General features: G+C 45.2%; 2 protein-coding genes across 2 annotated transcripts in view; one reads left to right on the top strand and one right to left on the bottom strand.

The window, feature by feature from the left end:
• ces2b (carboxylesterase 2b) overlaps positions 1 to 4,301 on the top strand; it is a 38,838-nt gene extending 34,537 nt beyond the window's left edge. Inside the window, exons 23-25 of the mRNA XM_014125050.3 lie at positions 770 to 919; positions 3,628 to 3,700; positions 3,795 to 4,301. Coding sequence (XP_013980525.3) covers positions 770 to 919; positions 3,628 to 3,700; positions 3,795 to 3,978 — 407 coding nt within the window. The 3' untranslated portion in view covers positions 3,979 to 4,301. The remainder of the gene's footprint in view (positions 1 to 769; positions 920 to 3,627; positions 3,701 to 3,794) is intronic.
• Positions 4,302 to 9,188: 4,887 nt separating this feature from the next.
• The window catches only part of LOC106561277 (F-box only protein 31), a 31,760-nt gene continuing 17,899 nt past the window's right edge, over positions 9,189 to 23,049 (bottom strand). Inside the window, exons 7-9 of the mRNA XM_014125054.3 lie at positions 16,927 to 17,080; positions 11,948 to 12,339; positions 9,189 to 11,611 (exon numbers count right to left, since the gene is read on the bottom strand). Of these exons, the coding sequence (XP_013980529.1) occupies positions 11,389 to 11,611; positions 11,948 to 12,339; positions 16,927 to 17,080 (769 nt within the window). The 3' untranslated portion in view covers positions 9,189 to 11,388. The remainder of the gene's footprint in view (positions 11,612 to 11,947; positions 12,340 to 16,926; positions 17,081 to 23,049) is intronic.

Here is a 23,049-nt window from a genome sequence, read left to right as displayed (position 1 = left end):
ATATACCAAATTTGGTACCAATTGGTCCAGTAGTTCTGGAGAAGAAGACGTTTAAAGTAGTCAACATCATAAAAAAATTGTCCAAAATACAGGTAACTGCCGAAATAAAGGAAACACCAACATAAAGTGTCTTAATAACGCGTTGGGCCATCACGAGCCACCAGAACAGCTTCAATGTACCTTGGCATAGATTCTACAAATGTCTGGAACTATTGGAAGGATTCATCCACGAGAAATTACATCATCGTTTTGTTTGAAAACGCTGTCTCAGGCGCCGCTGTTCAATTGGGTTGAGATCTGGTGACTGAGACACACACACACTTTAAACCCTCCTATGCTCCTGTGGGACCCTTCTTTCAAAGTCTAGCCATGGTAGCCAAAAGAATGGCCAACTGTACATTTTCATACATGACCCTAAGCTTGACGGGATGTTAATAAACTCAGGAACAACACCTGTGTGGAAGCATCTGCATTCAATATACTTTGTGTCACTCATTTACTCAAGTGTTTCCTTTATTTTGGTAGTAACCTGTACATCAAAAGCATATTGCATGATCTGTTAGATTTTGAGTTCTGATATTCGGCAAGCATGGTAAGAGTACAAAAGTAGCTCATCCTAGAATGATGTGTCCAATTTGTCTTGATTGTGGGGCCATAGTTCGAACCCTGCCATGGCTGCTTGCAGTTATGTTTCATCAATGTTCTTAGTTTGTCGAAATGGTTGTGTGCAATCTTTCCATAATTGTTATTGTCTTATCCCACCCAACAGATGCAGGTGTGCCTGTGTACCTGTATGAGTTCCAGGAAACTCCCAGCATGCTTAAGAAGATGAGGCCGAGTTTCGTTGGGTCTGACCATGGAGATGAGCTTATGTTTGTTTTTGGATACTGCTTCACAACATCACATGTTACAATTGATGGTAAAGAAATGCTCTACCTGCAATACCCCTGATCTTTGCCATAAATAACGTACACTATATATACAAAAGTATGTGGATACCCCTTCAAATTTGTGGATTCGGCTATTTCAGCCACACCCGTTGCTGACAGGTATATCAAATCGAGCACACAGCCTTGCAATCTCCATAGACAAACATTGGCAGTAGAACGGCCATACGGAAGAGCTCAGTGACCTTCAACATGGCACCATCATAGGATGCCACCTTTCCAATAAGTCAGTTTGTCAAATTTCTGCCCTGCTAGAGTTGCCCCGGTCAACTGTAAGTGCTGTTGTTGTGAAGTGGAAACGTCTAGGCCACACAAGCTTACAGAACAGGACCGCCGAGTGCTGAAGCACGTAAAAATCATCTGTCCTCGGTTACAATACTCACTACCGAGTTCCAAACTGCCTCTGGAAGCAGCTTCATGAAATTGTTTCTATGGCCGAGCAGCCTAAGACCGCCATGCACAATGCCAAGTGTCGGCTGGAGTGGTGTAAAGCTTGCCGCCATTGGACTCTTTCAGCAGTGGAAACGCATTCTCTGGAGTGATGAATGATGCTTCACTATCTGGCAGTCCGACGGACGAATCTGGGTTTGGCGGATCCCAAATGCATAGGCCTAACTGTAAAGTTTGGTGGAGCAGGAATAATGGTTTGAGGCTATTTTTCATGGTTTGCGCTAGGCCCCTTAGTTCCAGTGAAGGGAAATCTTAACACTACAGCATACAATGACATTCTAGACGATTCTGTGCTTCCTACTTTGTGGCAACAGTTTGGGGATGGCCCTTTCCTGTTTCAACATTGCAATGCCCCCGTGCACAAAGCGAGGTCCATACAGAAATGGTTTGTCGAGATTGGTGTGGAAGAACTTGACTGGCCTGCACAGAATATTGGCCTCAACCCCATTGAACACCTTTTGGATTAATTGACTGCGAGCCAGGCATAATTACCCAACATCAGTGCCCGACCTCACTAATGCTCTTGTGGCTGAATGGAAGCAAGTCCCCTCAGCAATTTTCCAACATCTAGTGGAAAGCCTTCCCAGAAGAGTGGAGTCTGTAATAGCAGCAAAGGGGAGACCAACTACATATTAATGCCCATGATTTTGGAATGAGATATTTGGCAAACAGGTGTCCACATAGTTTTGGTCATGTAGTCTGTCATACAAGCGCTCACCACTAACTAGCTAAACTCAGCAAAAAAAGAAACATCCTCTCACTGTCAACTGCGTTTATTTTCAGCAAACTTAACATGTGTAAATATTTATATGAACATAACAAGTTTCAACAACTGAGACATAAACTGAACAAGTTCCGCAGACATGTGACTAACAGAAATTGAATAATGTGTCCCTGAACAAAGGGGGGATCAAAAGTAACAGTCAGTATCTGGTGTGGCCACCAGCTGCATTAAGTACTACAGTGCATCTCCACCTCATGGACTGCACCAGATTTGCCAGTTCTTGCTGTGAGATGTTACCCCACTCTTCCACCAAGGCACCTGCAAGTTCCCAGACATTTCTGGGGGCAATGGCCCTAGCCCTCACCCTCCGATCCAACAGGTCCCAGGCGTGCTCAATGGGATAGAGATTCGGGCTCTTCGCTGGCCATGGCAGAACACTGACATTCCTGTCTTGCAGGAAATCACACATAGAACGAGCAGTATGGCTGGTGGCATTGTCATGCTGGAGGGTCATGTCAGGATGAGCCTGCAGGAAGGGTGCCACATGAGGGAGGATGTCGTCTTTCCTGTAACGCACAACGTTGAGATTGCCTGCAATGACAACAAGCTCAGTCCGATGATGCTGTGACACACCGCCCCAGACCATGACGGACCCTCCACCTCCAAATCGATCCCGCTCCAGAGTACAGGCCTCGGTGTAATGCTCATTCCTTCGACAATAAACGCGAATCCGACCATCACCCTCGCTGAGACAAAACCGCGACTCTTCAGTGAAGAGCACTTTTTGCCAGTCCTGTCTGGTCCAGCGACGGTGGGTTTGTGCCCATAGGCGACGTTGCCGGTGATGTCTGGTGAGGACCTGCCTTACAACAGGCCTACAAGCCCTCAGTCCAGCCTCTCTCAGCCTATTGCGGACAGTCTGAGCACTGATGAAGGGATTGTGCGTTCCTGATGTAACTCGGGCCGTTGTTGTTGCCATCATGTACCTGTCCCGCAGGTGTGATTTTTGGATGTAGCGATCCTGTGCAGGTGTTGTTACACGTGGTCTGCCACCGCGAGGACAATCAGCTGTCTGTCCTGTGTCCCTGTAGCGCTGTCTTTCACAGTACTGACATTGCAATTTATTGCCCTGGCCACATCTGCAGTCCTCATGCCTCCTTGCAACATGCCTAAGGCACATTCATGCAGATGAGCAGGGACCCTGGGCATCTTTCTTTTGTTTTTCAGAGTTAGTAGAAAGGCCTCTTTAGTGTCCTAAGTTCTCATATCTGTGACCTTAATTGCCTACCGTCTGTAAGCTGTTAGTGTCTTAACAACCTTTCCACAGGTGCATGTTCATTAATTGTTTATGGTTCATTGAACATGGGAAACAGTGTTTAAACCCTTTACAATGAAGATCTGTGAAGTTATTTGGATTTTGACTAATTATCTTTGAAAGACAGGGTCCTGAAAAAGGGACGTTTATTTTTTTGCTGAGTTTACTAACTATGAATTTCTTTCTTTCAGCCTTATGTACAGAGGAAGACGAGCAGCTAAGCGGAATCATGATGAGTTACTGGGGCAACTTTGCTCGTACAGGGTAGGAGCTTGTTCTATGTTTTTAAAACACATCGTTTAAACAAAAATAATAGGTAAGAGTTATAGGTTATTAACTTCACTGTGTGTGTGTGTAGGTCTCCCAACGGGGTCGGCCTAGTTCAGTGGCCACAGTACGGACCAGAAGGAGATTACCTGGGGATAGGGCTGGAGCAGGTACCTGGTCAACACCTGAAGAGGGACCGCTTCACCTTCATGACAAAGATCCTCCCTGAGAAAGTGCATTTGGTTCAAGAGAAGTTTAAGCACAGTGAGCTGTAAGGCTCGTCTCAACAAAAAAAATCATTTATCAACTTAGACTGTTAACTGAAATCAAACTTCAAATACAGTATTATTGCTAACAATTTAAATCTGTATGCATTGCATGATCATGAGCACAGTGTACATGACCTAGAGCACAATTTAACAATAATTTGGATGCATTGAATGTATGAATAGAATCTCAGATGAACTTTTAAGGAAACATTATTCTACAGTGAGATACCTCATTGATCCTTACTAATCCAAGTTGATTTTATAGCATTTACATGGAGAATTTCCAAATTTGACTGTTCATTGAATAAAACCGACTGTTCATTTTCCAACCCATTGCTATTCACTGGAATGATTTGACGGGGCTCTAGTAGTAGCGAGCATGACATGCCTTGGATATTTTCTGGGAAAATAAAAAATCCCGCATTCTACAAACTAAACCCCAAAATGACAAAGTGAAAACAGGTTTTTAGCAATTCTTTTTTGCACAATTATTAAAAATAAAAACAGAAATTCCTTATCTACATAAGTATTCAGACCCTTTTCTATGAGACACGAAATTGAGGTCAGGTGTATCCTATTTCCATTGATCATCCTTGAGATGTTTCTACAACTTGATTGGAGTGCACCTTGGGGGGGGGGGGGGGGGGGGGGGCAATGCAAATAGTCTGGGTAGGCATTTGATTAGATGTTCAGGAGTTTTATGGCTTGGGGGAAGAAGCTGTTTAGAAGCCTCTTGGACCTAGATTTGGCACTCCGATACTGCTTGCCATGCAGTAGCAGAGAGAACAGTCTATGACTAGGGTGGCTGGAGTCTTTGATAATTTTTCAGGCCTTCTTCTGACACCGGCTGGTATAGAGGTCCTGGATGGCAGTTGGCCACAGTGATGTACTGGGCCGTACGCACTACCCTCTGTAGTGCCTTGCGGTCAGAGGCCGAGCATTTGCCATACCAGGCAGTGATGCAACCAGTCAAGATGCTCGTGATGGTGCAGCTGTAGAACCTTTTCAGGATCTGAGGACTCATGCCAAATGTTTTCAGTGTCCTGAGGGGGAATTGGTTTCGTCATGCCCTCTTCATGACTGTCTTGGTGTGGTTGGGCCATGTTAGTTTGTTGGTGATGTGGACATCAAGGAACATGAAGCTCTCAACCGGTTTCGCTACAGCCCTGTCGATGAGAATGGGGGTGTGCTCGGTCCTCCTTTTCCAGTAGTCCACAATCATCTCCTTTGTCTTGATCACAAGGAGGGAGAGGTTGTTGCCCTGGCACCACACGGCCAGGTCTCTGACCTCCTCAATATAGGCTGTCTTGTCTGAACATAGGTGTTCCTTTTGTCCAGTTGGGAAAGGGCAGTGTGGAGTGCAATAGAGATTGCGTCATCTGTGGATCTGTTAGGGCGGTATGCAAATTGGAGTGGGTCTAGGGTTTCTGGGATAATGGTGTTGATGTGAGCCATGACCAGCCTTTCAAAGCACTTCATGGCTACAGATGTGAGTGCTACGGGTCGGTAGTCATTTAGGCAGGTTACCTTAGTGTTCTTGGGCACAGGGACTATGGTGGTCTGCTTGAAACATGTTGGTATTACAGACTCAGACAGGGAGAGGTTGAAAATGTCAGTGAAGACACTTGCCAGTTGGTCAGCGCATGCTGGGAGTACACAGCCTGGTAATCTGTCCGGTCCACCGGCCTTGTGAATGTTGACCTGTTTAAAGGTCTTAAAACCTGTTAGGGCTAGGGGGCAGTATTGACACGGCTGGATAAAAAACATACCCGATTTAATCTGGTTACCACTCCTACCCAGTAACTAGAATATGCATATACTTATTACATATGGATAGAAAACACCCTAAATTTTCTAAAACTGTTTGAATGGTGTCTGTGAGTATAACAGAACTCAAATGGCAGGTCAAAACCTGAGAGATTCCTTTACAGGAAGTGGCCTGTCTGACCATTTCTGGAACTTCTTTGCCATCTCTATCTTTTACTAAGGATCTCTGCTCTAACGTGACACTTCCCACGTCTTCCATAGGCTCTCAGAGCCCGGGAAAAAACAGAATGTCGTCATTCCAGCCCCAGGCTGAAACACATTATCGCCTTTCTCAAGTGGCCGATCAAGGGACACTGGGCTTATGCGCGTGACCCGACCGCCCCCGCCTTTGGGATTTTTTCCTCTGTTTGCCGAAAAGGAGATTCCCTGTCGGAATATTATCGCTTTTCTACGAGAAAAATGGCGTAAAAATAGATTTTAAACAGCGGTTGACATGCTTCGAAGTACGGTAATGGAATATTTATAATTTTATTGTCACGAATTGCGCCATGCGCGCGACACTTCTTTACTATTTCGGATAGTGTCTGGAACGCACGAACAAAACGGCGCTATTCGGATATAACGATGGATTATTTTGGACCAAACCAACATTTGTTATTGAAGTAGCAGTCCTGGGTGTGCATTCTGACGAAGACAACAAAAGGTAATCAAACTTTTATAATAGTAAATATGATTATGGTGAGTGCTAAACTTGCCGGGTGTCTAAATAGCGAGCCCGTGATGCCTGGGCTATGTACTTAGAATATTGCAAAATGTGCTTTCACCAAAAAGCTATTTTAAAATCGTAGGTGACCAAATACTTATTTTCCACCATAATTTGCAAATAAATTCATTAAAAATCCTACAATGTGATTTTCTAAAAAAATGTCTTCTCATTTTGTCTGTCATAGTTGACGTGTACCTATGATGAAAATTACAGGCCTCTCTCATCTTTTTAAGTGGGAGAACATGCACAATTGGTGGCTGACTAAGTACTTTTTTGCCCCACTGTATTTCCCTCATTAAAATGCAAATCAATTTATAACATTTTTGACATGCGTTTTTCTGGATTTTGTTGTTATTCTGTCTCTCACTGTTCAAATAAACCTACCATTAAAATTATAGACTGATCCTTTCTTTGTCAGTGGGCAAGCGTACAAAATCAGCAGGGGATCAAATACTTCCCCCCCCACTGTACATGCAGCTTCTCTTCTGTCATTATATGTTGCCCTAGAGGACTAAATAAACCCTTGCTCACCAGAATAATAAGAAAATTTTTCAAAAAGCAGTTTGACCAGTTGTAAGCTGTGAAAACTACCCAACATGTTTCTGATAAGATTTCAGTTTGGCTTGGATGCATATTTAAAGTGGTTGAAATACGATCAGCTTTTATGATGCTGATAATAGCACCTCTACAGATGGTCCCTAAATGTGCATTAACATTCTTTCAAGATGCTGAAAGAAAGAAATCTCTCTACTCCTGTGTCAAAATGTACATTTGGTGTGTACTTTTACTGCAAGAAATGTTTAATTCTGCATGAGTTAGTCTTTAACATTACATGACAGAGGAGGCTGGTGGGAGGAGCTATAGTAATGGCTGGATTGGAATTTTTGGGATGGTATAAAACTCAAACATATGGAAACCACATTTGACTCCATTCCATTTATTCCCTTCAAGCCATTACAACGAGCCCCTCCTCCTATAGCTCCTCCCACCAGCCTCCACTGGAGAGGTTATAGACCTACAGTCAGTGACCAGATTTAAGTTTCCATTTAACCCATCAGAACAGCAGGGTACAGTTCTCTTGACGTACCATAGGCCTATTTGAAATCCCCTTCTTGTGACTGTCTAATTTGTATAGCGCCTCACAATCACACATAACATAAGCACTGCTATCATCGTCTTTTAACACTTAAAATCTTTCCCAAACATTACTTTTCTGGCTCTCCCTTCTCTTTATTTTCAACTGCATATTTTCTCTTATTGAATTCAACTCAGACATTGTCCTTTTTGCCTAAGTGGATCAATGTTAACTTTTACTGGCCATTCCCAAAACCATTTGGCTATTTGGCATGGGTACTTCTGTGCTTGCAAACTCCCTTAAAATACCTTCACTTTAAAAATTAGAAAAAAGCTACAATATACACTAACGTTCAAAAGTTTGGGGTCACTTAGAAATGTCCTTGTTTTTGGAAGAAAAGCTATTTTTTTGTCCATTAAAATAACATAAAATTGATCAGAAATACAGTGTAGATATTGTTAATGTTGTAATGACTATTGTAGCTGGAAACGGTTGATTTTTAATGGAATATCTACATAGGCGTACAAAGGCCCATTATCAGCAACCATCACTCCTGTGTTCCAATGGCACGGTGTGTTAGCTAATCCAAGTTTATCATTTTAAAAGGCTAATTGATCATTAGAAAACCCTTTTACCATTATGTTAGCACAGCTGAAAACATTTGTCCTGATTAAAGAAGCAATAAAACTGCCCTTCTTTAGACTAGTTGAGTATCTGGAGCATCAGCGTTTGTGGGTTCGATTACAAGCTCAAAATGGCCAGAAACAAATAACTTTCTTCTGAAACTCATCAGCCTATTCTTATTCTGAGAAATTACGGCTATTCCATGAGAGAAATTTCCAAGAAACTGAAGATCTCGTACAACGCTGTGTACTACTCCCTTCACAGAACAGCGCAAACTGGCTCTAAACAGAATAGAAAGAGGAGTGGGAGGCCCCGGTGCACAACTGAGCAAGAGAACAAGTACATTACAGTGTCTAGTTTGAGAAACAGACGCCTCACAAGTCCTCAACTGGCAGCTTCATTAAATAGTACATGCAAAACACCAGTCTCAACGTCAACAGTGAAGAGGCGAATCTGGGATGCTGGCCTTCTAGGCAGAGTTCCTCTGTCCAGTGTCTGTCCAGTTGACCAACTACAGACAAGGGGGCATAACTTCGGCTTCCCTCAGGTAAAATAAACCTACCAAACACCAAAACGTCACAGAATTTTGCCATAATATATGTGCAAACTGTTTTGACTGGTAAGCATGCGACAGGCTTTAGAATGCTATCCGGAATCCTTGGGACGTCTCAGCCCGTTGAAGTTGGTTAAGTTTAGTAAGGGCAGTACTTGACTTGGACTGATAAGTTCCGGTACTCATTTTGGCTTTATATTTCAGTGCAGGAGCTCCACAATACTTTGAGATAATATTCTATAAGAGGAACAGGAGCTCAAGCAGTAGAACATTTGAGGTGCAGGTACTCAGCTCCAGTGAGCTCCTGCCCAAGTCAAGGGTAAGGGTTAAGGTCAGGGTTTAAGGTAGGGAGGCAGAATGAGCAAATGTGTGCGCTTATTTTAAATGGAAAATTTCAGCATTATTGTGTGGAAAAAGAGAGGAAAAATGTGTTGTTTCTTTTTTTTTTTATTGAGAAGAGAAAGAGCACGTAGGCTGCAAAGCTCCCTGAAATCAGATTAAGAGCAGTTCAACAGATCAAACAGTTTCCAGCAGAGTCGTGCCACTGGGATTGGCAATTTACAAAGCGCAAGACTCAAATGTGATTCATTTAAACAGCGGTGAACAGAAGCGTTACTTACAAACAGATGAGCGATGTGCTTACAAAACACAAATCAACAAGCAATGATTAAAAAATGTCTACAGTTGTCCCAAAAATAAAAACATCAAACATACTTATTAAATAGTTTCCTTTCATTAATATATATTACTTATTTACTCTCTATAGAGAGTTAGTTTTTTGCTAATGCTAGTAAAGCTGTAGTCTAATACAAAAGTACTGCTTTGAATGAAGCCTCCCATGAGATAGTGACTGTCTCAATACTGCCCACTAGCTTATTTTCCTTATGTCCTGCCCTCCATGATCACTGACATGTCAGGTGACAGGACAAGACTGGTGAAAGCCATTAGTGGAAAAACCCTCCTGGTCCTTCAAGCCATTTGTGGTCATGAAGGAAAGGAGTAAAAGAAAGGGACCCATAGAGGAGTTGAGAGACAACCATCCACTGACCTGCCTAGAAAAGTTCACTTGCAATAGGAGACCCCCTGGGCACCACTGTTGGCTAATGCGAGACACACACACATTTTTCACAATGTAAATAATGTAAAGTATGAGAGTACCTTGAATTACATTTTGTGTTGTGCAATGTTTCGCAAACGGTCATTATTATAGAGGATGTTGCAATATCTTTATAACACCCTGTTATTAAAAGCATTCAAAGAACAATGCTATCAGTCCAACTAGGAATGGCTGGTACAGCTACAGTACAGCATAAGCTTGTACCAAAGACGCAATGTTCAAATCTCCATTCATTCAACATTTCCATTTTACTACATACTATCCATCAGAAGTATTTTGCAAATAAAAAGTAATCATTTGTTATATGCACATGCCCCATTGTGTAATATTAACATAGTTACAGTATATTTTCCTTGACCGAGTGACAAAAAAAGTGAAAGTGCCTGAGATGCAGTCTTTTCCAATTCCATAATGCCATCTGTGCACCAAACTATAAGCAATATACAGCAAACCAAAAGCATTTAATCGGATTGTGAATAAGATCATTAGAGACAGGTGGCATTAAACAAATTAAATGCTGCATGCATCCAAACATGAGGCATTCAAATAGTTACACAATAATAGCTTTAGTAGAATGAATAGGAAATCCCTAGGCAATGCAGACATGGTATATAGTTAGAACTCATGGGCTGCATTTACATAGGGAGCCCAATTCTGATTTGTTTTCAATAATTGGTCTTTTGACCAATCCCATCAGATCTTTTTCAAAGCTGATCTGAGTGGTCCAAAGATCAATGAGTGAAAAAAAGCAAAAGAATTTGGCTAAAAATGCAGTCATAGAGGCACGGATACTTTGTTCCAGAGTTTGTGGGATGAAACGTCATCAAATCCTCTTCTTTGGTTTAAAAATAAATAAGAAGCTTTTGAGGAAGCCTTTGGCTGGGTTTACACAGGCAGCTACTAATTGGTATTTTGACCAGTCAGATTAGCTGCGAAAAAGATCTGATGTGAAAAGATCAAATTGGTCAAAAGACTAATTAGTGGGAAAAATATCAGAATAGGGCTGCCTGTTTAAACGCAGCCTTAGTGTCATATCATATGACCTGTGGACATGCCTTAGCAGTAGAGATACTGAGGTCACGTGGAGGTAAGCAGAGGGGAAACATTGGACAGGGAGAGACAATTAGATAATAAGCGATATGGTACTATCTCCACATTTCCCTCCGATAGGCTAGGTGGACTTTTAGGTGCCTAGGGGGTAGGGGGGCTAAAGGTTGTTTCTGTCCAGTCGAGGTGGTTGGGTTGTAAAGCTGTGTGTGCATACAGTAGTGATTCTACAGGGATCGGTGAGGGTAAATATCGTGTTTTCGGGGTCTACAGAGGGAAAATATACATACATAAGTGATAATTAGGGCCAAGAGTTTTTCCTAACCACATGATCTAATCAGGAAAAAACTATGGGCATTACTTATAGTTTACAAACTTGGGGCCTAGAGGTATTCCAGGTGCACACATCGGGGTGTGTGTAGGGGCCTAAGTAAACGTGTTTGTATGAGACGTGTGGGTCTGCCCCATCAGGATGTCCAGGACTGCATGTTGCGCAGCATAGCCTCAAAGCGCTCCATGTTGGGGGCATAGGCGTGGGCCAGCTGGTCGGTCAGGCGGCTGTATAGGCTAAACGACTTGAGCTCCAGCCAAATGAAGCCGAAGCGGTCCTCATCAAACAGGATAAAGAGGCCAGGCGTGCGCTCCGGGCTCGTGAAGCCGTGGCCGGCAATCAGGCCTGTCCCGTAGAAACTGAAATCGATGAAGAAAAAAATCTATCAAGATATCCTGTTGCGTAGCCTACATGTTGCGATCCAATGTTTCAGATGGCCGGAGTGTTGTGCTTGTAACACTTGAGTTGTGTGGGTCTGACTCCCACATGGGCAACATATACTGAATACATGCATTAACTTTAAGTCCATTTGGATGAAGGAGTCTGCTAAATGACCATTATATTCTATTACAAGTGTACATGCATGTGTGAGTATCTCATCTCACTCTGCTATACAGCTAGATTTCACAGGCACTCTTGGCTATACGAGGACATTTGCAATACAACTTGAACACGTGTGAGATTGATGGACTCACCACATCTTGCAGGTACGGGGGTACACCTCGTTGCGGGCCATGACCCCCAGAGGCAGGACAAAGGGCTGGGCCTCCGAGGAAGCACTGCTGCTGCTGCTACTGGGCCCAGGCTGGGGGCTCTCTGATTGGGCTTCCATAGCCAACTCCAGACCCTCTGCCCCGCCACCATCCGCAGCAGCAGCCCCCTGGGGGGCCAAAGCCCCATCTCCAGCAGCAACCCCCTGGGGGGCCACATCTGGGCTCTGCGCCTCCTGCTGCGCCTCCTCATGCACCCCCAGCACCAGGCGAGACAGCTCCTCCACACTGCGCTGGTGCTCGAGGTCCGGAAGGTGCACAGGCCGATTCAGGTCCACATCGAGCGTTAGCTGGCCTGCTGGAACGTTGGGGTCCCCCTGGGAGGGAGGAGAAAGGACAGGGGCATGTTCAGTAGGGGGAAAAAGTTTTGAAATGGAAGAGGTACTACCCAAACATCGGTAATAAGGACGTTTGATGAGACAGCCTACAGGGAGGAGATGAGGGCCCTGGGAGTGTGGTGCCAGGAAAATAACCTCACTCAATGTCGACAAAACAAAGGAGCTGATCGGGGACTTCAGGAAACAGCAGAGGGAGCAGCTCCCTATCCACATCGACGAGACAGTAGTGAAGGTGGAACGTTTTAAGTTCCTCGGCGTACACATCACAGACAAACTGAAATGGTCCATTCACACAGACAGTGTGGTGCTGAAGGCGCAACAGTGTCTCTTCAACCTCCGGAGGCTGAAGAAATGTGGCTTGTCACCCAGAACCCAGACAAACTTTTACAGATGCACAATTGTGAGCATCTGTCGGGCATCACTGCCTGGTACAGCAACCGCAGAGCTCTCCAGAGGGTGGTGCGGTTTGTTCAAAGCATCACCGGCGGCAAACTACCTTTGACCTTCCCTACAGGACCCGATGTCACAGGAAGGCCAAAAAGATCATCAAGGACAACAACCACCCGAGCCACTGCCTGTTCACCCCACTATCATCCAGAAGGCGAGGTCAGTACAGGTGCACTGTTCCAGATCTCCGGCAGCCTCTGGAACTGCCGGTCTGCGGCCAACAAGGCTGAGTTCATCTCAGCCTATGCTACCCTCCAGTCCCTAGACTTCCTGGCGCTGACGGAAACATGGATTACCACAGATAACACTGCTACTCCTACTGCTCTCTCCTCGTCTGCCCACGTGTTCTCGCATACCCCTAGAGCATCGAGCCAGCGGGGTGGTGGCACTGGAATCCTCATCTCTCCCAAGTGGACATTCTCTCTTTCTCCCCTGACCCATCTGTCTATCTCCTCATTTGAATTCCATGCTGTCACAGTTACCAGCCCTTTCAAGCTTAACATCCTTATCATTTATCGCCCTCCAGGTTCCCCTGGAGAGTTCATCAATGAGCTTGATGCCTTGATAAGTTCCTTTCCTGAGGATGGCTCACCTCTCACAGTTCTGGGTGACTTTAACCTCCCCACGTCTACCTTTGACTCATTCCTCTCTGCCTCCTTCTTTCCACTCCTCTCCTCTTTTGACCTCACCCTCTCACCTTCCCCCCCCCTACTCACAAGGCAGGCAATACGCTTGACCTCATCTTTACTAGATGCTGTTCTTCCACTAATCTCATTGCAACTCCCCTCCAAGTCTCTGACCACTACCTTGTATCCTTTTCCCTCTCGATCTCATCCAACACTTCTCACTCTGCCCCTACTCGGATGGTATTGCGCCGTCCCAACCTTCGCTCTCCCTCTCCCGCTACTCTCTCCTCTTCCATCCTATCATCACTTCCCTCTGCTCAAACCTTCTCCAACCTATCTCCTGATTCTGCCTCCTCAACCCTCCTCTCCTCCCTCTCTGCATCCTTTGATTTTCTTTGTCCCCTATCCTCCTGACCGGCTCGGTCCTCCCCTCCTGCTCCGTGGCTCGACGACTCACTGCGAGCTCACAGAACAGGGCTCCGGGCAGCCGAGCGGAAATGGAGGAAAACTCGCCTCCCTGCGGACCTGGCATCCTTTCACTCCCTCCTCTCTACATTTTCCTCTTCTGTCTTTGCTGCTAAAGCCACTTTCTACCACTCTAAATTCCAAGCATCTGCCTCTAACCCTAGGAAGCTCTTTGCTACCTTCTCCTCCCTCCTGAATCCTCCTCCCCCTCCCCCCACTCCTCCCTCTCTGCGGATGACTTCGTCAACCATTTTGAAAAGAAGGTTGACGACATCCGATCCTCGTTTGCTAAGTCAAACGACACCGCTGGTCCTGCTCACACTGCCCTACCCTGTGCTTTGACCTCTTTCTCCCCTCTCTCTCCAGATGATTGCCTACGGAGCTGTGAAGGGAACGGCACCTCCATACCTTCAGGCTCTGATCAGGCCCTACACCCAAACAAGGGCACTGCGTTCATCCAGCTCTGGCCTGCTGGCCCCCCTACCTCTGAGGAAGCACAGTTCCCGCTCAGCCCAGTCAAAACTGTTCGCTGCTCTGGCACCCCAATGGTGGAACAAGCTCCCTCACGACACCAGGACAGCGGTCAATCACCACCTTCCGGAGACACCTGAAACCCCACCTCTTTAAGGAATACCCCCCCCCCCCCCCCCCCCCCTTAAAAGATTTAGATGCACTATTGTAAAGTGGTTGTTCCACTGGATATCATAAGGTGAATGCACCAATTTGTAAGTCGCTCTGGATAAGAGCGTCTGCTAAATGACTTAAATGTAAAAAAAAATGTAATGAAATCTCGCGTCTTGTGACGGCCGGCCGCCCAACAACCTGCCCACTTGACCCTATCCCCTCCTCTCTTCTCCAGACCATTTCCGGAGACCTTCTCCCCTACCTCACCTCGCTCATCAACTCATCCTTGACCGCTGGCTACGTCCCTTCCATCTTCAAGAGAGCGAGAGTTGCACACCTTCTGAAAAAACCTACACTCGATCCCTCCGATGTCAACAACTACAGACCAGTATCCCTTCTTTCTTTTCTCTCCAAAACTCTTGAACGTGCCGTCCTTGGCCAGCTCTCTTGCTATCTCTCTCAGAATGACCTTCTTGATCCTAATCAGTCAGGTTTCAAGACTGGGCATTCAACTGAGACTGCTCTTCTCTGTGTCACGGAGGCTCTCCGCACTGCTAAAGCTAACTCTCTCTCCTCTGCTCTCATCCTTCTAGACCTATCTGCTGCCTTTGATACTGTGAACCATCAGATCCTCCTCTCCACCCTCTCCGAGCTGGGCATCTCCGGCGCGGCCCACGCTTGGATTGCGTCCTACCTGACAGGTCGCTCCTACCAGGTGGCGTGGCGAGAATCTGTCTCCGCACCACGTGCTCTCACCACTGGTGTCCCCCAGGGCTCTGTTCTAGGCCCTCTCCTATTCTCGCTATACACCAAGTCTCTTGGCTCTGTCATATCCTCACATGGTCTCTCCTATCATTGCTATGCAGACGACACACAATTAATCTTCTCCTTTCCCCCTTCTGACAACCAGGTGGCGAATCGCATCTCTGCATGTCTGGCAGACATATCAGTGTGGATGACGGATCACCACCTCAAGCTGAACCTCGGGAAAACGGAGCTGCTCTTCCTCCCGGGGAAGGACTGCCCGTTCCATGATCTCGCCATCACGGTTGACAACTCCCTTGTGTCCTCCTCCCAGAGTGCTAAGAGCCTCGGCGTGACCCTGGACAACACCCTGTCGTTCTCCACTAACATCAAGGCGGTGACCCGATCCTGTAGGTTCATGCTCTACAACATTTGCAGAATACGACCCTGCCTCACACAGGAAGCGGCGCAGGTCCTAATCCAGGCACTTGTCATCTCCCGCCTCGATTACTGCAACTCGCTGTTGGCTGGGCTCCCTGCCTGTGCCACTAAACCCCTACAACTCATCCAGAACGCCGCAGCCCGTCTGGTGTTCAACCTTCCCAAGTTCTCTCACGTCACCCCGCTCCTCCGCTCTCTCCACTGGCTTCCAGTTGAAGCTCGCATCCGCTACAAGACCATGGTGCTTGCCTACGGAGCTGTGAGGGGAACGGCACCTCCGTATCTTCAGGCTCTGATCAGGCCCTACACCCAAACAAGGGCACTGCGTTCATCCACCTCTGGCCTGCTCGCCTCCCTACCTCTGAGGAAGCACAGTTCCCGCTCAGCCCAGTCAAAACTGTTCGCTGCTCTGGCACCCCAATGGTGGAACAAGCTCCCTCACGACGCCAGGACAGCGGAGTCAATCACCACCTTCCGGAGACACCTGAAACCCCACCTCTTTAAGGAATACCTGGGATAGGATAAAGTAATCCTTCTAACCCCCCCCCCCCCCCCCCCCCTTAAAATATTTAGATGCACTATTGTAAAGTGGTTGTTCCACTGGATATTATAAGGTGAATGCACCAATTTGTAAGTCGCTCTGGATAAGAGCGTCTGCTAAATGTCTTAAATGTTAAATGTTAAGGTGCATCAAAGTTGGGATCGAGAGAATGAAAAACAGCTTCTATCTCAAGGCCATCGGACTGTTAAATAGCCATTACTAGGCGGCTTCCACCTGGTTACGTAACCCTGCACCTTAGAAGCTGCTGCCCTATATACATAGACTTTAAATCACTGGTCACTTTAATAATGGAACACTAGTCACTTTAATAATGTTAACATATTTTTTCTTTACTCATCTCATATGTATATAATGTATTCTATTCTACTGTATTTTAGTCTGTCACTCTGACATTGCTCATCCTAATATTTATATATCCCTTAATTCCATTCTTTTACTTTTAGGTTTGTGTGTATTGTTGTGAATTGTTAGATATTACTGCACTGATGGAGCTACAAACACAAGCATTTCACTACACCCGAAATAACATCTGCTAAACGTGTATGTGACCAATAACATTTGATTTGGTTTTCCATTTCAAAAACTGTTGGTTTGGAAACATTAGGGGCCAGTTGGGGTGGGAGCCCAGCCGGGGTGCGGTGGAGGTGGGGGACTCACGGTGAGCTTGGTGGCCCTGGCGCGAGGCCCATGGAAGCTGAGCATGATGATCTCCAGGCCGTGGCTGCCGTAGGTGCCTTTGAACAGGCCCGGCTGCAACAGATCAGAGGGCAGTCGTGGAGGGAGGTAGATCCGCCGGTACGTCAGGCAGTTACTGTCAGAAAATAACATTACAGCATCATCAACATTAATGAAGCCAACTAGATGGTAATTTTCCATGACGAAAAATTGTGCAACTTGCTTCAGCTCTTTGAAAAAATATTTTTATGGTGGTGGAAGTTTAAAACATTTTACTTAAGTGAAGCGGTGAAATACTGTCAGTGAAATATATACAAAAAAAATCTGGTCTGATAGACAACATTTACTTTAGAGTGTGGGGCAGTTGGATCACATATTCCATCACAAATAATACTACTACACTTTCAAATTCTCCTACTAGAAAACCAAAGTATGTACAAACTGTAATAATTACGCATAAGGAATTAGAAAAGTTTTATGCTATCATTTGGGGAGGGAAATTCAATGGTGCCTCTAGTAGAAGAAGTTTAGAAGTTTGTTTTAGCTATATTAACTAGAGGTCTTCAGGGATATACCTTAACCCGATTACCAACCAGATACAGTGGGGAGAACAAGTATTTGATACACTTTTTTTGCAGGTTTTCCTACTTACAAAGCATGTAGAGGTCTGTAATTACTTATGTCATGCAATAAAATGCAAATTAATTACTTAAAAAATCATACAATGTGATTTTCTGGATTTTTGTTTTAGATTCCGTCTCTCACAGTTGAAGTGTACCTATGATAAAAATTACAGACCTCTACATGCTTTGTAAGTAGGAAAACCTGAAAAATCGGCAGTGTATCAAATACTTGTTCTCCCCACTTTATATGAACAGCTCGGATCCAAAATTCTGCAGTTGACCCTCGGATCCCGGGTTGGATCACGCTCGGCGGCCACGGACCTCGGATTTGTCGGAAAATATGTGAAATATTGACCAGATCCGAAATTATATTTGAAGACAACATCCTGATGAAAATAGGCTTAAATATCCTCTTTAAATCACATTTGCTACGCATGGCGGTTGGTTCAGTCAAAAGCATTATGCTCTCCTCTGCCTGTCAACCTCTCTTGGTCTGGATGGAGCTTTCCCTATAGCAAACTTGCAACATTGTTTCAACTGGGCCCTCACCGTTTCCCGCGCCAATGAGCTCTGAACAGACATAACTGTAAATGTTCAGATAGCCTATTTTATGACATTCCCACTGGAGATATGGGATCAGCAATATGTTGCTATTTCACACTGAAGCACGGTGGTTACTTAGGCCTATCGAGAAGGACCCACTGGGCTCAGACGTCAGTTCAACGTCTAGTTTGGATTTACATTCGGTTGAGTTGTCAATCAACAACAAATGTCACCATGGCAATGGAATTAGGTTAAAAGTTTGGTGAAAAAAAAAGAGTCTAAATGCCCTTACATTGATTACTTTTTGCAAACACAATCAGTTTTCCACATCACTTGACTTGGGCGGTATCCAGATTTTCATAGTCATGGGCTCGTTAAATATCTCATTCCAAAATCATTGGTATTAATATGGAGTTGGTCCCCCCCTTTGCTGCTATAACAGTCTCCACTCTTCTGGAAGGCTTTTCACTAGATGTTGGAACATTGCGGCGGGGACTTGCTTCCATTCAGCGACAAGAGCATTAGTGAGGTCGGGCACTGATGTTGGGCAATTAAGCCTGGCTCGCAGTCGGCGATCCAATTCACCCGTAAGGTGTTCAATGGGGTTGAGGTCAGGGCTCTGTGCAGGCCAGTCAAGTTCTTCCACACCGATCTCAACAAACCATTTCTGTATGGACCTCGCTTTGTGCACAGGGGCATTGTCATGCTGAAACAGGAAAGAGCCTTCCCCAAACTGTTGAAAACAAAGTAGGAATCACAGAATCATCTAGAATGTCATTGTATGCTGTAGCGTTAAGATTTCCCTTCACTGGAACTAAGGGGCTTAGCCCGAACCGTGACAAACAGCCTCAGACCATTATTCCTCCTCCACCAAACTTTACAGTTGGCATTATGCATTAGTGCAGGTAGAATTCTCCTGGCATCCGCCAAACCCAAATTCGTCCGTCAGACGGCCAGATGGTGAAGCGCGATTCATCACTCCAGAGAACGCATTTCCACTGCTCCACAGTCCAATGGCGGTGAACTTTTCACCACTCCAGCCGACGCTTGGCATTGCACATGGTGATCTTAGGCTTGTGTGCGGCTGTTTGGCCATGGAAACCCATTTCATGAAGCTCCCGACTAACAGTTATTGTGCTGACGTTGCTTCGAGAGGCAGTTTGGAACTCGGTAGTGAGTATTGCAACCGAAAACGGATGATTTTTACAAGCTATGTGCTTCGGCGGTCCTGTGCTGTGAGCTTGTGTGGCCTACCACTTCATGGCTGAGCCGTTGTTGCTCCTAAATGTTTCCACTTCACAATAATAGTACTTACAGTTGACGGGGGCAGCTCTAGCAGGGCAGAAATTTGACGGACTGACTTGTTGGAAAGGTGGCATCCTATTATGGTCCCACGTTGAAAGTCACTGAGCTCTTCATTAAGGCCATTCTACTGAAAATGTTTGTCTATGGAGATGGCATAACTGTATGCTAGATTTTATACACCTGCAGTAATGGGTGTAACTGAAATAGCCAAATCCACTAATTTGAATGGGTGTCCACATACTTTGTATATATAGTGTACCTTCCTTCTCTTATTTTCTGGGATTTACAGTATTACTGGCATGGCACACAAGGGGGTGCTAAAAATGAAAGAAAAGCCCATTGGGCCTCTATTAGCAGACTGCTAACAGAATTTGCACAACTAATAGCGAAATCACATAGACGCTGCTAGCTAAATGCTAACGAGCAAAAATTAAAAAATAAATTGCAAAGACAAGCAAATCCAAAGTTATACAAGCATAGCTAGTAGCTACCGAATATTATTTTCTGTGAGTTTTATTTATTTCACCTTTATTTAACCAGGTAGGCCAGTTGAGAACAAGTTCTCATTTATAACTGCGATCTGGCCAAGATAAAGCAAAGCAGTGCGGCAAAAACAACAACAGAGTTACACATGGAATAAACAAACGTACAGTCAATAACACAATATAAAAAATCTATATACAGTGTGTGCAAATGAGGTAAGATCAGGGAGGTAAGGCAATAAATAGGCTGTAGTGGCGAAGTAATTAGCAATTAAACACTGGGGTGATAGATGTGCAGAAGATGAATGTGCAAGTAGAGATACTGGGGTGCAAAGGAGCAAAAGAATAAATAACAATATGGGGATGAGGTAGTTGGATCGGCTATTTACAGATGGGCTATGTACAGGTGCAATGATCTGTGAGCTGCTCTGACTGCTGATGCTTAAAGTTAGTGAGGGAGATATGAGTTTCCAGTTTCAGAGATTTTTGCAATTTGTTCCAGTCATTGGCAGCAGAGAACTGGAAGGAAAGGCGGCCAAAGGAAGAATTGGCTTTGTGGGTGACCAGTGAAATATACCTGCTGGAACGCGTGCTACGGGTGGGTGCTGCTATGGTGACCAGTGAAGAATATGAAGCGATGGCCAGCCAACGACAGCATACAGGTCGCAGTGGTGGGTAGTATATGGGGCTTTGGTGACAAAACGGATGGCACTGTGATAGACTGCATCCAATTTGCTGAGTCGAGTGTTGGAGGCTATTTTGTAAATGACATCGCCGAAGTCAAGGATTGGTAGGATAGTCAGTTTTACGAGGGTATGTTTGGCAGCATGAGTGAAGGATGCTTTGTTGCGAAATAGGAAGCCGATTGTAGATTTAATTTTGGATTGGAGATTTTTTATTTATTTATTTACCTTTATTTAACCAGGTAGGCAAGTTGAGAACAAGTTCTCATTTACAATTGCGACCTGGCCAAGATAAAGCAAAGCAGTTCGATACATACAACAACACAGAGTTACACATGGAGTAAAACAAACATACGGTCAATAATACAGTAGAAAAATAAGTCTATATACAATGTGAGCAAATGAGGTGAGATAAGGGAGGTAAAGGCAAAAAAAGGCCATGGTGGCAAAGTAAATACAATATTGCAAGTAAAACACTGGAATGGTAGATTTGCAGTGGAAGAAAGTGCAAGTAGACATAGAAATAATGGGGTGCAAAGGAGCAAAATAAATAAATAAATAAATAAATACAGTAGGGAAGAGGTAGTTGTTTGGGCTAAATTATAGATGGTCTATGTACAGGTGCAGTAATGTGTGAGCTGCTCTGACAGCTGGTGCTTAAAGCTAGTGAGGGAGATAAGTGTTTCCAGTTTCAGAGATTTTTGTAGTTCGTTCCAGTCATTGGCAGCAGAGAACTGGAAGGAGAGGCGGCCAAAGGAGGAATTGGCTTTGGGGGTGACCAGAGAGATATACCTGCTGGAGCGCGTGCTACAGGTGGGTGCTGCTATGGTGACCAGCAGGCTGAGATAAGGGGGGACTTTACCTAGCAGGGTCTTGTAGATGACCTGGAGCCAGTGGGTTTGGCGACGAGTGTGAAGCGAGGGCCAGCCAACGAGAGCGTACAGGTCGCAGTGGTGGGTAGTATATGGGGCTTTGGTGACAAAACGGATGGCACTGTGATAGACTGCATCCAATTTATTGAGTAGGGTATTGGAGGCTATTTTGTAAATGACATGGCCGAAGTCGAGGATCGGTAGGATGGTCAGTTTTACAAGGGTATGTTTGGCAGCATGAGTGAAGGATGCTTTGTTGCGAAATAGGAAGCCAATTCTAGATTTAACTTTGGATTGGAGATGTTTGATGTGATTCTGGAAGGAGAGTTTACAGTCTAACCAGACACCTAGGTATTTGTAGTTGTCTACCTATTCTAAGTCAGAACCGTCCAGAGTAGTGATGCTGGACGGGTGGGCAGGTGTAGGCAGCGATCAGTTGAAGAGCATGCATTTAGTTTTACTTGTATTTAAGAGCAGTTGGAGGCCACGGAAGGAGAGTTGTATGGCATTGAAGCTCGTCTGGAGGGTTGTTAACACAGTGTCCAAAGAAGGGCCAGATGTATACAGAATGGTGTCGTCTGCGTAGAGGTGGATCAGAGACTCACTAGTAGCAAGAGCGACATCATTGATGTATACAGAGAAGAGAGTCGGCCCAAGAATTGAACCCTGTGGCACCCCCATAGAGACTGCCAGAGGTCCGGACAAGAGGCCCTCCGATTTGACACACTGAACTCTATCAGAGAAGTAGTTGGTGAACCAGGCGAGGCAATCATTTGAGAAACCAAGGCTATTGAGTCTGCCGATGAGGATGTGGTGATTGACTGAGTCGAAAGCCTTGGCCAGGTCAATGAATATGGCTGCACAGTATTGTTTCTTATCGATGGCGGTTAAGATATCGTTTAGGACCTTGAGCGTGGCTGAGGTGCACCCATGACCAGCTCTGAAACCAGATTGCATAGCTGAGAAGGTACGGTGGGATTCGAAATGGTCGGTGATCTGTTTGTTAACTTGGCTTTCGAAGACCTTTGAAAGCCAGGGTAGGAGAGATATAGGTATTTAACAGTTTGGGTCTGAAGTGTCTCCCCCTTTAAAGAGGGGTATAACCGCGGCAGCTTTCCAATCTTTGGGGATCTCAGACGATATGAAAGAGAGGTTGAACAGGCTAGTAATAGGGGTTGCAACAATTGCTGCGGATCATTTTAGAAAGAGGGTCCAGATTGTCTAGCCCAGCTGATTTGTAGGGGTCCAGATTTTGCAACTCTTCCAGAACATCAGCTATCTGGATTTGGGTGAAGGAAAAATGGGGGAGGCTTGGACAAGTTTCTGTGGGGGGTGCAGGGCTGTTGACCGGGGTAGGGGTAGCCAGGTGGAAAGCATGGCCAGCCGTAGAAAAATGCTTATTGAAATTCTCTATTATAGTGGATTTATTGGTGGTGACAGTGTTTCCTAGCCTCAGTGCAGTGGGCAGCTGGGAGGAGGTGCTCTTTTTCTCCATGGACTTTACAGTGTCCCAGAACTTTTTTGAGTTTGTGCTACAGGATGCAAATTTCTGTTTGAAAAAGCTAGCCTTAGCTTTCCTAACTGCCTGTGTATATTG

This window comes from Salmo salar, chromosome 10, assembly GCF_965601325.2.
Source record: "Salmo salar chromosome 10, fSalSal1, whole genome shotgun sequence".
In the NCBI taxonomy this organism is placed as follows: domain Eukaryota; kingdom Metazoa; phylum Chordata; class Actinopteri; order Salmoniformes; family Salmonidae; genus Salmo; species Salmo salar.
Note: the sequence above shows the minus strand (reverse complement) of the source record. Positions and strands in the feature narration are given on the sequence as shown.